The sequence below is a fragment of the Salvelinus fontinalis genome, chromosome 13, assembly GCF_029448725.1.
Source record: "Salvelinus fontinalis isolate EN_2023a chromosome 13, ASM2944872v1, whole genome shotgun sequence".
In the NCBI taxonomy this organism is placed as follows: domain Eukaryota; kingdom Metazoa; phylum Chordata; class Actinopteri; order Salmoniformes; family Salmonidae; genus Salvelinus; species Salvelinus fontinalis.
The window spans coordinates 39,842,052-39,857,827 of NC_074677.1; the positions used below are offsets into that span (position 1 = coordinate 39,842,052).

Genomic DNA, 15,776 nt, shown 5'->3' on the forward strand with positions numbered 1-15,776 from the left:
TCTTTCTCAGACTGGCGCTACAATGGATAGCAGCCGTTTTACAGGCTCCGGTCCAAATCTACTTTTGCGTTGATCTGAACAGTTTTTTTTTTGTACATAATGTTTCCGCCATTGTTTCCTATGACCGGAAATAGCTTTTGGACATCAGAACACCAGTCACTAACCTCGATTTGGATGAATATTTCTACTTCAAAGAGTCGGAGGCGCAGGACTTACTGCTCACCCCGGACCAGGCCACAATCATCGAGACTCTAAAAAGGTGGGCGTAAGAGAGGCTGACGTGCGGGCACCCCTGACAAAACGAAGTCGGCGAGTACATACATCGCCTCTACCCTCCGTTCTATTGGCGAATGCACAATCACTGGAGAATAAACTGGACGTGCGCCGTTCGAGATGATCACATTAAACGTGACCTGAAGAACCTTAATATCCTATGTTTCTCGGAGTGGTGACTGAACAAGGACATGGATAATATGCATCTAGCAGATCTTTCTTTTCATCTGCAGGACAGAATGGCATCGTCGGGTGAGCTCAAGGGGGGATGTGTGTCTCTCTTTGGAGGACGTTTTAAGGTTCTGAATATCTCATGATAAGCTGTATTATTTACCCAAAAAGTTTTGAATCCATCATACCTAATTTCTACCAACATGACACCTGAGGTGAAAAAAACCCCCTCTAGATTGCCTTTACTCCACGCATAGAAACGCATATAAAGCTCTCTCTCGCCCTCCATTTGACAAATCTGACCATAATGCTATCCTCCTGATTCCTGCTTACAAGCAAAAACTCAAACAGGAAGTACCAGTGACGCGCTCAATACGGAAGTGGTCCGATGAATCTGATGCTCAGCTACAGGACTGTTTCACTAGCACAGACTGGAACATGTTCCAGGATTCATCCGATGGCATTGAGTAGTTTACCACATCAGTCGGCGACTTCATGAATAAGTGCATCGACAGTGTCATCCCCACGGTGACCGTATGTACATATCCCAACCAGAAGCCATGGATTACAGGCGACATCCGAACTGAGCTAAAGGGTAGAGCTGCCGCTTTCAAGGAGCGGGACACTAATCCGGACGCTTATAAGATATCCTGTTACGTCCTCCAATGAACCATCAAACAGGCAAAGCATCAATACAGAACTAGGATCGAATCCTACTACACCGGCTCTGACGCTCGTTGGATGTGGCAGGGCTTGCAAACTGTCACGGATTACAAAGGGAAATCCAGCCGCAAGCTGCCCAGGACGCAAGTCTACCAGAGGAGCTAAATGCCTTCCATGCTCGCTTCTAGGCAAGAAACAATGAACCATGCATGAGAGGACCAGCTGTTCCGGACAACTGTGTGATCACGCTCTCCGTAGCCAATGTGAGTAAGATCTTTAAACAGATTAACATTCACAAGGCCACAGGGCCAGACGGATTACCAGGATGCGTACTCTGAGCATGAGCTGACCAGCTGGCAAGTGTCTTCACTGACGTTTTCAACCTCTCCCTGACCCAGTCAGTAATACCAACATGTTTCAAGTAGACTACAATAGTCCCTGTGCCCAAGAACGCCAAGGTCACCTGTCTAAATGACTATCGCCACCTTGGCTTCACATCTGTAGCCATGAAATGCTTTGAAAGGCTGGTCTCAACACCATCATCCCAGACACCAAGGACCCACTCCAATTTGCATACTACCCCAACAGATGACACAATCTCTATTTCACTCCAAATTGCCCTTTTCCACCTGGACAAGAGGAACACCTATGTGAGAATGCTGTTCACTGACTAAAGCTAAGGTAAGTTCCCTGGGACTGAACACCTCCCTCTGCAACTGGATCCTGGACTTCCTGACGGGCTCCCCCAGATCGTGAGGGTAGACAAACACATCCGCCACGCTGACCCTCAACACGGGGGCTCCTCAGGGGTGCGTGCTTAGTCACCTCCTGTAATCCCTGTTTACCCATGACTGAGAGGCTGCGCACGACTCCAACAACATCATTAAGTTTACCGACGACACAATGGTGGTAGGCCTGACCACCGATGATGATGAGACCTGGCAGTGTGAGGCCAGGACAACAACCTCTCCCTCAACATCAGCAAGACAAAGGAGCTGATCGTGGACTCCAGGAAACGGAGGGCCGAGCACGCCCCCATTCACCTCGGGGCTGTAGTGGAGCGGGTCGAGAGCTTCAAGTTCCTCGGTGTCCACATCAATAAGGATCTATCATGGTCCACACACCAACGAAGTCGTTAAGAGGGCACAACAACGCCTCTTCTCCAGGAGGCTGAAAAGATTTGGCATGGGTCTTCAGATCCTCAATGTTTTACAGCTGCACCATTGAGAGCATCTTGACAGGCTGCATCACTGCTTGGTATGGCAACTGCTTGTCATCCAATTTCAAAAACAATCGGGTAGTGCGTATGGCCCAGTACATCACTGAGGACAAGCTCCCTGCAATTCAGGACCTCTATACCAGGCGGTGTCAGAGGAAGGCCTTCGAAATTGTCAGACTCCAGCCACCCAATTCATAGACTGTTCTCTCTGCAACCGCACAGTAAGCCGTGCCAATGCACCAAGTCTGGAACCAACAGGACCCTGATCAGCTTCTATCCCCAAGACATATGACTGCTAAATAGTTAGACCTTGTAGCTATTTGGTTAGCTATTTAACTATCTGCATTCACCCTTTTTGCACAAACTTTTTTTACCCATCACATACGCTGCTGCTGCTGTTTATCTGCCACTTTATTCCTAGTTATGTGTACATACTGTATCTACCTCAATGACCTCGTATCCCCTGGAAATCAACTCTGTACTGGTACCCCGTGTATATAGTCAAGTTATCATTACTCATTGTGTGTTTATTATGACTTGTATTACGTGTTTTAATTTTCTATACTGAACAAAAAATATCAACGCAACAATTTCAACGATTTTACAGAGTTACAGTTCAAATGAGGAAATCAGTCAATTTAAATAAATTCATTAGGCACTAATCTATGGATTCCACATGACTGGGAATACAAATATGGAGATGTTGGTCACAGATACCTTAAATACAAAAAATAGGTAGGGGGCATTAATCAGAAAACCAGTCAGTATCAGGTGTGACCACCATTTGCCTCATGCAGCGCGACACATCTTCTCATAGAGTTGATCAGGCTGTTGATTGTGGAATGCTGTCCCACTCGTTCAATGGCTGTGCGAAGTTGCTGGATATTGGTGGGAACTGGAACACGCTGTCGTACATGTCGATCCAATCCAGAGAATCCCAAACATGCTCAATGAGTGACATGTCTGGTGATACCAAGAATTGTGTAGACATCCTTGCGACGTGGGGCTGTGCATTATTATGCTGAAACATGAGGTGATGGCGGTGGATGAATGGCACAACAATGGGCCTCAGGATCTTGGTATCTCTGTGCGTTCAAATTGCCATCGGTAAAATGCAATTGTGTTCGTTGTCCGTAGCTTATGCCTGCCCATACCATAACCCCACCGCCACCATGGGGCACTCTGTTCAAAACGTTGACATCAGCAAACCGCTCATCCACACAACGCCATACTGCTGTCTGCCATCTGCCCGGTACAGTTGAAACCTGGATTAATCTGTGAAGAGCACACTTCTCCATGGTGCCAGTGGCCATCGGAAGTGAACATTTTCCCGCTGAAGTCGGTTACGTCTCTGAACTGCAGTCATGTCATGACCCTGGTGAGGACAATGAGCATACAGATGAGCTTCCCTGGAACAGTTTCTGACAGTTTGTGCAGAAATTCTTTGGTTGTGCAAACCCATCAGCTGTCCGGGTGGCTGGTCTCAGACGATCCCCCAGGTGAAGCCAGATGTGGAGGTCCTGCGCTGCCGCATGGTCTATTGTCGGTTGGACGTACTGCCAAATTCTTTAAAATGACATTGGAGGTGGCTTGTGGTAGAGAAATGAACATTAAATCATCTGGCAACAGCTCTGGTGAACATTCCGGCAGTCAGTATGCCAATTGCATGCTCCCTCAACTTGAGACATCTGTGGCATTGTGTTGTGTAACAAAACGGCACATTTTAGAATAGCCTTTTATTGTCCGCGGCACAAGGTGCACCTATGTAATGATCATGACGTTTAATCAGCTTCTTGATATGCCACACTTGTCAGGTGGATGTATTATCTTGGCAAAGGAGAAGTGCTCACGAACAGCATCGTAAACACATTTTTGCCCAAAATTTGAGAGAAATAAGCTTTTTTTGTGTATGGACAACCTCTGGGATCTTTTATTTCAGCTCATGAAACATGGGACTAAGACATTACATGTTGCGTTTATATTTTTGTTCAGTGTGGATTTTAAAAATATTTTCTTTCTCTCTGCGTTGTTGAGAAGGGCCTGTAAGTAAGCATTTCACTTACGTAACTAAACCTGTTGTTTATGAAGCATGTGACAAGTAACATTTGGTTTGATGATTTAATCTCTCTCCATCTTAGGCCTCTCCCTCACTCCTACCTTCTCTCCTCTCCAGACTTCTCGGAGCATTCCTTCTGGGACTTCCTGCAGACCAAGAAGCTGACGGAGAACCTGCAGCATTTCATCCTTCACTCCATTGCCATGGTGATCCCGGAGGTGTGCACGGTGGAAGGCCTGAGAGCCACGCAGCACTTCCTGCGTTGTCTGGGGCGCTACGGCAACACGCCCTTCCTGTTCCCCCTCTACGGCCTGGGGGAGATCCCTCAGTGCTTCTGCAGGTCAGTGGTTCCTCATGTCTGGGTTTACCTCGCACCACTGGTACATGATGTTGATTCTATACGATTGTACATAACAAAATGTACACACGACTATAAAGTCACTGAATTCCAACTATGTGTTTGGTTTGGGGGCCAGACCTGTATTGACAGGGTACTAGAGATGGGAGGTGATTAGGGGAATGGGGATGAGAACTGGGTTTGTGCTCTGACTCCGAGGCTCTCTGCTCCACCGGGCTCTGTGATGGCAGCTTTTAGCACTGCAGGTCTTCAGGGAGCTCTCCTGTGAAACTGTAGCACTTAGAGCCGAGTGAGCTTCAGGAAGTGTCCCCCACGGCTGCTGCTCATACTGCTGCAGGGGCCATGGCGGCTCACGGCCAGGCAATGGGAGAACAGCTCCCCAAAGGCCTTGGATGCAGCTGGATATAGCCTAGCCTTGAACACTTGTCTCGGGGTCATGCATATGACTCTGCCTGCATGCGTTTCCATCCTGTGAATGGGAGATATCCACACCATGGCGGTGTGTTGAGCTGAATGCATGGGTGCCAACATCCCGAGCTGCGCTGCGTATACGACAGAGCAGCCTTGACCCTGGAGATGGAAGGTGATGTTCTTTTGCAGCTGCAGTGCTGTCAAAGTCAGTGCCATGTCGCCAATCTATCTGCGACGCAATCAATTTGCATCCAACTAAAATCCATCATGGAGAATGGCTGCACACCTCACGGTACAGAGGCGTAATAACACAGACCAGGTTCGAACCTTAAATGAATCATGTTGGAATTGAGGGCAATATGTGCTTGAGCTGTGTAATGCATTTATTCCCTGAGAAACTGGATTTGGTTGAAGCAATTATTGCAGAATTGTTGCTTTATTATAATACACTCTTTTTCTTTCTTCTTCCTATATTGTTCTAGCAATTCATAGACAATTATGAATACATAGTTAGAGCAACAGAATGGAGCCATGTCTTGCTCGTCTGCTTTTACCTGTCAAGAGTACATGTAGAGACATAACTCCAACATGTAGGCGATGGAGGTTGGATTCATCTTCTAGCTGACTTTTTAGAATTTTAATAAAGGTCCTGTGCTCGAGGCTCAGTCATTTGCATATTTGATTCCCACTCCTTCCCCCTAATCTACTCCTCCGACGTTCAGATAAGCAAGGTAAAGAGCCGACACATGATCACACCTGTCTGTCGCCGCACAACTCTCGCTCTTCGCTCCCTCTTAGTGGCAGTGAATATCTGTTGTTCATGCGTACTGGATTGCCATGTCTTTATTTTTGTTCTACAGGTGATAAGTTGGAATTGAGCCGTTACTTTAACCTCCCTAGTTTTATATTTTTGGAATAAAAACGTAACGCCTCACCTTGAGTTCAAACCCTGACTCTGTTGGTCTGTAGTCGAGGTCATTTTGTTCTCAGTGTCTCCTCCCAAACAGTGTAGGTAGCTAAGGTTCCAACGTGTGTGTTTTTGGAACGTTAGAACGGTGAAGAAGTGGTTGGAGAGAACAAGGAGAAGCAGTAGAAAATGTCTGCTGGGTAAGGTGGAGTCTGAAAGTGATGAACAAAAGAAGCGGGGTAGGGAGTCCGAGGTAGAGGGAGAAAAAGTATTTGAGAGCGGTGTGAGGGGTGGTAGGGAGGCGGGATCATCCATCAATGTGATACCTGCCTTGCAGGTGATGGATGGATAGATGGCCGTGCAAACTCAATAATGCTCACTCTCTCAGGTTATTCACAGATCAGCGAGCAGCACTGCTAATAAAGTGATGAAATGCTTTTGTGTCCTTGCCTGGATTATTCCTCAAGTTTTGACAGGGAAGACTCTTTTTAATTTCTAAATAACCTTTGGCGCTTTGACTGCAGTAGTCCGTCTTCTGCCTCTGTCCCTCGCACCGTTCTATGGCGTGTGACCGTGGTGGTGGGGGGTGGGGGGGGGGTGTAAGACCTCCATTCATTTACCCTGAAAAAGAATTTGGCCGTGACACGCTTTGATTTGCATGCCGTGTTGCCACGCTCCAATCAGACAGCAGTCGGAATGAAACAGATTGAGAGGATGGGGAAATGCATTAATTAGTGCAGATGATTGTCTGTTGAGCATTCAGTCACAGATCATATTTCCTCATCTTTTTTTTCCACTCACGGAGCAATAAACATCTAATTTATTCGGATCCAACAGGATTTAATTTTGTGCAGAAGGCCTCGCCAGGCGGCATGGTGCTTTGTTTTCTTTTAATTATTGGCCAACCATTAGCCCCCCACTCAGCCTCCCAGCTCCCCAGATTACAGCAGAATCTTCCAGCAATGATTTTGACAGGTAAGTGCTCTGTGTACGCACTGTAATTTTGTTTGTTTAGCGTGTCCTGGACATGGTGAGGATTTATTGTCCACGTCCGTGACTGCCGGTAAAACCCTCTGAAAACCATCTGAAATCCTCCCCAGGACCCTTTTAAAACCTCCCACCCTTTCCTCCTGCTTGGCCGTGGTGGAAGGATGCATGCATCTACAGAACCTGCAGCTTCTCTTCCACCGGGTCTTCTAAGGGTTGAGTCGGGGCTTAGTTCAGCCCTGGAACAGCTACAGGAGACCCAATGTGAGTTTCAGGAGACCCAAAGTGAACTTGAAGCACACGGTATTGCTAAGCAGTGCTCCTCAATACACCCACACTCTCGTACACTTTTAGATTTATCTCTGAACTGTAAAGGAAGCGAATGGATCATTCGAGCATTTCTCCATCCGAGGAGGAGGTATGCACAGCACTTGCTGGCCCTACAGGTTTGTCGAAGGTTGAGAGAAACACCCCCGGACGTCAATGTCATGACTATGAGATGAGAAGTCTAGCGAACACTGCAGCGATTCAAGACCTAGAGGTGGACACGTCCAGTGTAAACTTGTAAATGCATTCTCTGCCATCATCTAAGGTATGGGATTGAGTTGTCAAGAAAATGAGGACTGCCAGCCTTTTTAAGGCTGTTCTATTTATTTCTGCCTTGCTTGAGATACTGCCGCTAGAGCCTCGAGCTTATTTCTGCTCTTGTTACATTACCTTTTAATTACAGAAATAACTAGTTGGAGGCAGTTGTTTTGTATGAGAGGGGAGAGGAGGGTTGTCGAAGATTTATTTTGGATGTGACCTTCTCCACACTAGCTACAGCTGTAATCAGTGGAATTAATAGCGTAATCAAATTATACACAAACTCATAAATCATCGCCGAGCGCACTGTCACGGAGTTCGGCTATTAATGGCCCCTATTGTTTTGCCACCGTATTAAAAAATCACGTCCCCTGATTCCCGCCTTGATAGGAACTGAAATGCCATTTAGAGGCTATAAAGACCGGGGGCTCAGAGGGGTCCCAGATTTTCACAACTGTTAATTTAGCAGCGATGCAGAGTGATGTCGCAGATGCCAAAGGGGGGGGCGGGGGGCGAGTCAGGGCCGGCCGTGCTTCAGCGGCGCCTTTTCACCCGGGGGATGGCATCATTGGGACAGACAGCGGCCAGGTAATTAGAGTAATATCAGCTTAAACGTCTGTCAGTTAGGGTTAATGACATCAAAAGGGGTTCCCTGGCGTCTGAATGGGGTTCTGTAGAGGCCATGCGATGGGCCTGGATGATTGCCTGTGAGTTTTATTCTCTTGATGTTTTATTAAGATGCCATGTCTGGTAATTCATCTATGGGGCAGGTACAAACCTTTTTAGGAGCAACGAAGGTGGTTGTCTGTGAGGTAGGCGTGTCTTGGTCCCTCCTCTCCATTCCTCCCTCTGTTTTCTCTCGACCTGCTCTCCCCAGTCCGTCACAGCTGGCAGAGCTCCCTTAAACCCCAGCCATCTCTCTCCGTTATTCCCACTGTGTTGAAAGAGCCAGTGCCAGGCTCATAGACCTGTGCTGTCTGTATGCAGCTGCGTCTCTGTGGGTGGAGCACACATTAACCTGGCCAAAGCACACAGTCTGCACTGTGTTCGTCACTGTTTTACTTAAAAGTAATTCAACCCAAGTATACTTGATTTTTGTAAAGTTTTGCCAAAACAAGGATCATCCACAGTTTTTATATGTAATTGTCACCACATTAAGTCGTTTGAGGTGATTTGAAAAAAGTTACATTTATTTGTCAAATACACATTTTGGAGTATTTTTATATTTAGTATATTTTATCCTATATGTTTATTCACTGACTGGCCACTGTCTTAAAGACTTAACTCTTTTGTGTATTTTTCTCAGGATGTGTGCTGTCTTTGGAGGGATCTATTGTCTTCGCCACTCAGTTCAGTGTCTGGTTCTGGACAAGGAGTCCGGCAAGTGAGTATTCCATCGCCAATTCACCACAACACACACACCAGTCCTCTCCCCTCCCCCCTCCACAATAAAGAAGTGTGAGAACAAAAAAAGTCAGAACAAAGCAGTAAAAGAGAGATGGATTTGTGTTCAGGGCTGAGATAACAAAAAAGCTGCCCTGTTCTCGTCAAGCCCCTTTGTTCCAGCCCTCCAATCAGGGAGCAACCTCGATTAGAAGTAATTTGTGTATGTGGTCCTCCAAAACAAGGAAAGAAGAGGGGGTCCGGAATATAGATACGAAATTAATTCTCTGGGAGACGGGAGAACCAAACCCCCCCCCCCCCCCCCCCCCCCCACCTGAAGCAGCCAAGCTCGGAAGACAAATCACAGGCCCTGCCACTTGGGCTGGCGATGAGTGATGCTGGTTTTTCCTCGTGGCCTTACCTCCACTAATTGATTTTCATCTGAAGACAAAAAAGCCCTCTGTTACTGCCTCTTAAAAAATGAGAGTTCATCTCCAGTCTCCCTTGATTAATCTGCGCTGATAATGTGCGTCAGGCCCTACTAGAAAGCCCTTTTAATGAGTTTCAAAGGTAGATTGTTGTCATAAACTAGGTTAGATTAGATTTTTTTTGGAAGGCTCGATATTGAGATTCTTTCATCTTGGTGGTGGGTGACCCTGGGGGCCAGGAATCTTGTGGTGGAGCAGCGTCGTGAGGAGTAATACTGTATGTGCTCTCTCTAATACTCGGCCCAAAGACTGAAACTCCCAGCCCCTGTCTCTATAGCCGGTCTCTGATGTTGGCCATTGGGGAAATACTGCCTTCTGGGACCTCAGACTGGAAAGTGCAGTTCCTTTGATAATGTGTCCCTCTTTGTGCAAAATGCTAATGGTACTCAAGTCTTTGGTTACGGCTCTCTTTTTTCATTTGACGTATCCACATGCAGCCGGTTGGGATTTCCTAGAGTGCTCGTGGTTCATGGTTTTTATCTACTTACTACCCAGGGCTCTGCGAAGCCTAATGTGCGCCACACACTGACTGGTCCCCTCTAGTCAGAAGTGCCATTTTTAACACATTGACACGTGCAAAGTCAATGGCAAGCGCTAAAAGCACAGACCCGAGTCAGAACCAGCCGCGGCCTCTCCTAGTTTTCTGTGTGTACGGCGTTTCAGGTTGGAGCTGATCCAATGCCATGTCAGTCAGCGCTCGAGAGAAGTCCATAAAGGAGCGGTGAGGCGTGGCCGAGAGGGCCGCGCCGTTCTCCACGTGCGCCGCATAGGTGTCCACTCTGCTCCTTGTTCCAAGGCAAGCCTAATACATCATCAGTGGGGAAAAAAGTTTTGTGAAGGTGGGGGGGTGGGGGGGGGGGGACTGGCAAGGTGTCTGCCAGGCTGAACAATGATTTTAATTTCCCCGGCGTCATAAATTACCTCCTTATGTCTCCTCTTATTACATACATAAAGCTGAAAAGGGTAGAGGGAGATTAATAATGCAGCACCAGCAGTGGATGATGTGACCTAACATCCCAGCTGCCACTCGTCTGTCCTGTCCTGGACCTGCTCCTCCACACTACTACAGCAGACACCTGCACCGCCTGTCTGTCCGCCTGTCTGTCTGTCTCTCCTGACTCCACTGACCAGCCGCTTCACTCCTGTCACTATCCATCCCTTAGTCTTAATGCGCTTTGATCCTCGTCACTTCCAACAGAGGAGAACTTGCCTGCGACAGTAAGTCATGTGGGGGGGGGGGTTAGTTTGTTTCACTTGGCCGAGGTAAAGAGTTCCTTCCAGTTGAGATGTTTATCAACGCATAACTGTGCATGGCTGTGTATAAGGCTGTGACCATGATTGCTATGTGTATGACCTGCGTGCTTTATGAACACTGTTTATGAACTACAGTTCTGATCAATAAAGCCTGCCGTGGCCTTGTGGGTAGGGGGGCGGTAATCATACTATTAGTGGTTAGTTCCAAGCTGGACCTTACCTTTTTTATGTCTCGGCTCAGGTTATGCCTGCAGGTGTGCGGATGACGGGATATACATTTAATGTTGAAGCACATTTACTTTATCCTCCTGTTTTAAGATGAAAATATTAGTTCTGTTTATTTAGATATATTGCACTCGTGAAGGTACTTTCCAGGTTGTGCCGTTTTTTCTGCTTCAAAAAACTGTGTGTTCTCTCAGGGATGTGAAGGTTGTGGCCTGTATCCCGTCTCCTATATCCCATATCCCACTCCATTGGTTTGGGATTGATTTGAACTGCCAGCTCCCACTGCCAGGCCTCCTCCTAGTAAATAAATCTTCATTTACATAAACAGTCCATCCTGCAGTCAATCTCTCCTAGGTGAGGATTATTCGGAGGGGTGCGGTTTGGAGGGGGGTGGGAGCGAGCGTTTTGGAGTGCCGCTTGCCTTCTCCTTTATTGTGTTGTGAAAGTCCATTTCAAGGATGTCACCCCAAGCCCATTAGTTTGGATAATGAGCCCTATAAAGCACATTTATAACTCTTGACATAACAAGCAGACAGATTCCCCACCGTGCCCCCTCTGTCGGAGAGGAGCAACGCAGGAAGGTCACACTGCTGCTGCCCAGGACTGGGGGCTCAGAGAGACTCGCCTCCCCTCATCCTGCCTCTCCTAGCCTCACCTCGCTCACACTGGCTAACTCACAGATTGCACCAATCTGGCCAATGGTTTGGGTTCTGTTTTGGGCTTGCATTGTTTGTACAAAAAAAAGAGAACGTATTCAACTCTGGCTTTTCTTACAAAGATTAATGAATCAGCCCAGGCCATTTGTATTTGTTTCGACGGTGGTGCATTGAGAAGCTGCCAAAACAATCCTTCTCTTTTGTGCTGGACTATAGGCTGTAATGTTCTGAGGCACAGATGCCAACTGTTTTCCCTTTCTTGACAAAGGTCATTAATTAATACCATCTCATAAAGCATACAGCTCAGGTCGGTAAAGGTGTTTGGTATAACAATGGAGTGTTTATTTTTGTGTTGGCAATTTCTTTCCCAGACTAAACGTCCCGACACTTCTGATCATGTTCTGCGCATGTGTTTATTTGTTTATTCTCTACTTTACGCACTGTCTCTGCTCTACTGGGGCGGCAGGTAGCCTAGTGGTTAAAGCGTTGGGCCAGTAAACTAAAGGTTGCTAGATCAAATCCCCAAGCTGACAAGGTAAAAATCTGTCATTCTGCCCCTGAACAAGGCAGTTACCCACTGTACCCTGTAAATAAGAATCTGTTCTTAAACTGACTTGCGTAGTTAAATAAAGGTAAAATTTAAATAAATAAAAATATTCGTTGAGAACAACCATCTGGGGAATGGTTCTCAAATAATAATAAGTTAGATCAAATAATAATAAGTTAGATCAAAGCTGAATCAATGTCTGCAAGATCACACAATGACAGAATATAATGTTACTGTAATACATTTTTCTTTCATGTGGCCAAAACTCAACAGCGCGCACCACTAGGCAAAATACACAGTTTGTTCAAGGGAAATTTCACAATTTTTCAAAATGTGAAAATGGCTTTTCTATTGTTTGTAGTAAAAAAAAAATATATAGGAAAACAGGTGTTTCCAATGAAATCATCAACCAATTAGCAGACAATGCCTACTCATAATTAGTTCAAATCATGAAGCATTAGTGTTTCTATCTTTTTTTCCCACAAAACATAGAAACGTGTCATTGTCACATATGTTGATGCTGGAGGTGATGAATATGAAGTAGAAATATAGAGAAATGCCCCTTTAACACAATATGCTAAAACGTGTGCTCCCTGTAAATCATTCAAAACAACACTGTACAGCTCCAGATCTAAATGCATATCCCCATGAAACCGATTGAGATCAAATGGGTGGTATGTAGATGCTGCGTGGACGTTTCACCGGTAAAACCTGGAAGAATGATCCGTCATGATTGACTGTGAGAAATGTGAAGGGAAGGAGACCAAAGAAATGTGTCCGTAATGTATAGGTAAAGAAGCACACGCACAGAACTTGATCGGAACATGCGCAGAAGCTTTGGGACCTTTTTAATCCAGGGGGAAAAAGGGTCAGGGACAAGTCGTATCCGTAGCCACTCAACGGTTGCAAATCAAAACCGCATCTGCAGACTTAAAGCAACACATTTATGGCATACTCCTGAGGACCAGTATACGCCCACACCATTCTGTTCACGGGTTGACTCATAAGCCACAGGCCCCGCTGTTAAATCCGTGGGGCGGGTTTAGGGTCATGAAATATTGTGTGGATGAAGGGCGGCTGGTAGATGGTGGGCGGGTTGAATAAAGAGAAAACGATGCATAAAAAAAAATCCAGAAATTTATAGTTTTAGTGCAATTCATATCTATAGGCTACATTGAGGTTTTTCTTTCATTATTTTTTATCTGGCATTCGTGTGTAAGCCTAACCTTTAGGGCCTAACTGTATTAGTGCCAAATACACGCCAATCACCAAATGCTTTTGGGACTTAGGCAGAAAAAGTTCACGTCGTCCCACTAAGGCAAATAGGACAAATTGGGAACTGTATATTTTCTCTATTTGCGGGTTAGAATCGGGTGCAGGCCTCCGATTTTCACTCGCATACAACTGAGTGTACAAAACATTAGGAACACCTTCCTAATATTGAGTTGCGCCCTCAGAACAGCCTCAATTTGTCGGGGCATGGACTCTACAAGGTGTCGAAAGCGTTCCGCAGGGATGCTGGCCCATGTTGACTCCAATGCTTCCCGCAGATGTGTCTAGATGGCTGGATTTCCTTTGGGTGGTGGACCAGTCTTGATACACACGGGAAACTGTTGAGCATGAAAAACTCGGCAGCGTTGCAGTTCTTGACACACTCAAACCGGTGTGCCTGGCACTTGTTACCATACCCCGTTCAAAGGCACTTCAATTTTTTGTCTTGCCCATTCACCCTCTGAATGGCACACATACACAATCCATGTCTCAATTGTCTCAAGGCTTAAAAATCCTTCTTTAACTTGTCTCCTCCCCTTCATCTACACTGATTTGAAGTGGATTTAACATGTGACATCAATAAGGGATCACAGCTTTCAACTATATTCACCTTGTCAGTCTATGTCATGGAAAGAGTTTATAGGTGGGCAGTTGCAGATGGGGAATTAGCAGGTGCGGGTGACATACTTAATACAACATAAAAGTTATTAATTAAAAAGAATATATAAGTAAAACTATTTCACTCATTGTAATTCATTTTTGGTCATATTTCATTAAAATCTGGAAACACTGGACTCTAATCTTTTTTTTTCTTCAAGGTGCAAAGCTGTGATTGACACTCATGGTCAGAGAATCAGCTGTAGTCACTTTGTGGTGGAGGATGGCTACATCGGGGCAGAGCAGAGGAAGAACACGGATTCCAGGTGAGAGTGGCTCCCAATACTCCTCCTCAGTACCTTCTCTACCTAGCCAATGATACTGGTCTCACCTTCAGTTTCAGGCAGCACATTCATTTAGTGAGAACAGTGCATAGCCTACATAGAGGTGACATTTCTTGTGAAGTCAACTTGGGAGGAGGGGTCTCTGTGCCGATAACGGGGGATCTTTCCTCAGGTCTTTGTGCGGTAGGACAGTTTCAGTGGTGTCATGGTGAAATGGCTGATTATCCCAGACACACTCCACAGACCTGGCTGCAGGTGACTGGGCTCTGCTCTGCTCTGCTCGCCACACCGCTGCCTGCCTCCGTCAATGGAGACCTTGACATTTACACCACTGACCCCAATTAGAGCATGACTAATGCTCTTAAAGACGGCAGCGCAGAATGACTGGGCCGGCCCGGCCAGAACCAACCCAGCCACTGTTCTGTTGTAGCATGGCCCAGACTGGACTGTCTCACAGCCAAAATCTACCGCAACAACAAACAAATAAAACAAGAAAGGAAAACAGTGCTGTAATAATCTAATAATATTGGTGCTGCTTTTTTTTTCTCTTTCTCTACTGTTGTCCCCCCCCCCCCCTTCCTCTCTTTCATCCATCCTCTCTCTTTTCACAGGCAGATATCCAGAGCGGTTCTCATCACAGACCGGTCAATTCTGCCATCCGATTCTGAACAGCAGGTACTATACTGTTGTTCTCCATATGGCTCATCCCCTATCCTGTGTCCCACACAAAGAGATGCTTTGACATATTCAAAGGGAACACACGCCCCCCCCCAAACCCCCCCCCCCCTTTACAAGCACAAAATACATTTAAATGCTATTCAGATATCCAGTGTGGCTTAGCGGTATTCCTGCAGAGCCTGCACTTTTGCTACTCGTGTTGTGTTGCATTACATTATATTTTATGCTCTATCACATTTGTATAGATTCTTGGTCCGCGTCCAAGTTCTCAGCGAAGAAACAGCAAAACATCCAGGCTAATTTGGGAGATCATTACAATAGTTCTGACGTGCGGCTGTACCATTTTAAGATCTCCAAATAAATTGCGGAAAAAGTAACCAGTTCAATGAAAGCCCCCTAATGCTGTTTGTTGTGACTGGTTTGGAATTTGATCAAATAATCCTACCGGCTGTAGAATGGGAATTGACATGCTAGCATTAGGTACGCTAATTTGAGTGCCAGTCTTCGATATGGATATGAAAAACATGGAATAATGGCATAGAACACGTTGAATGAAATCTGATCAAGTCAATTCCCTAATGTGTCTGCATAAAGAGAATATATCCATTGAATTTTCATCCCTTCTTTCATGGCACAAGTTTTTTTTTCTTTCTCTCTTCTCCCCGGCTGAAATCCGGCTTTGAATATCACTCACAAAGGACA

General features: G+C 46.0%; 1 protein-coding gene across 2 annotated transcripts in view; it reads left to right on the forward strand.

Moving 5' to 3' along the window:
- Positions 1-15,776, forward strand: part of chm (CHM Rab escort protein) — a 36,111-nt gene that overhangs the window by 9,788 nt on the left and 10,547 nt on the right. For both annotated transcript variants that reach the window (XM_055942820.1, XM_055942821.1), the window contains exons 8-11: positions 4,500-4,722; positions 8,937-9,014; positions 14,274-14,378; positions 15,008-15,071. In XM_055942820.1, coding sequence (XP_055798795.1) covers positions 4,500-4,722; positions 8,937-9,014; positions 14,274-14,378; positions 15,008-15,071 — 470 coding nt within the window. The remainder of the gene's footprint in view (positions 1-4,499; positions 4,723-8,936; positions 9,015-14,273; positions 14,379-15,007; positions 15,072-15,776) is intronic.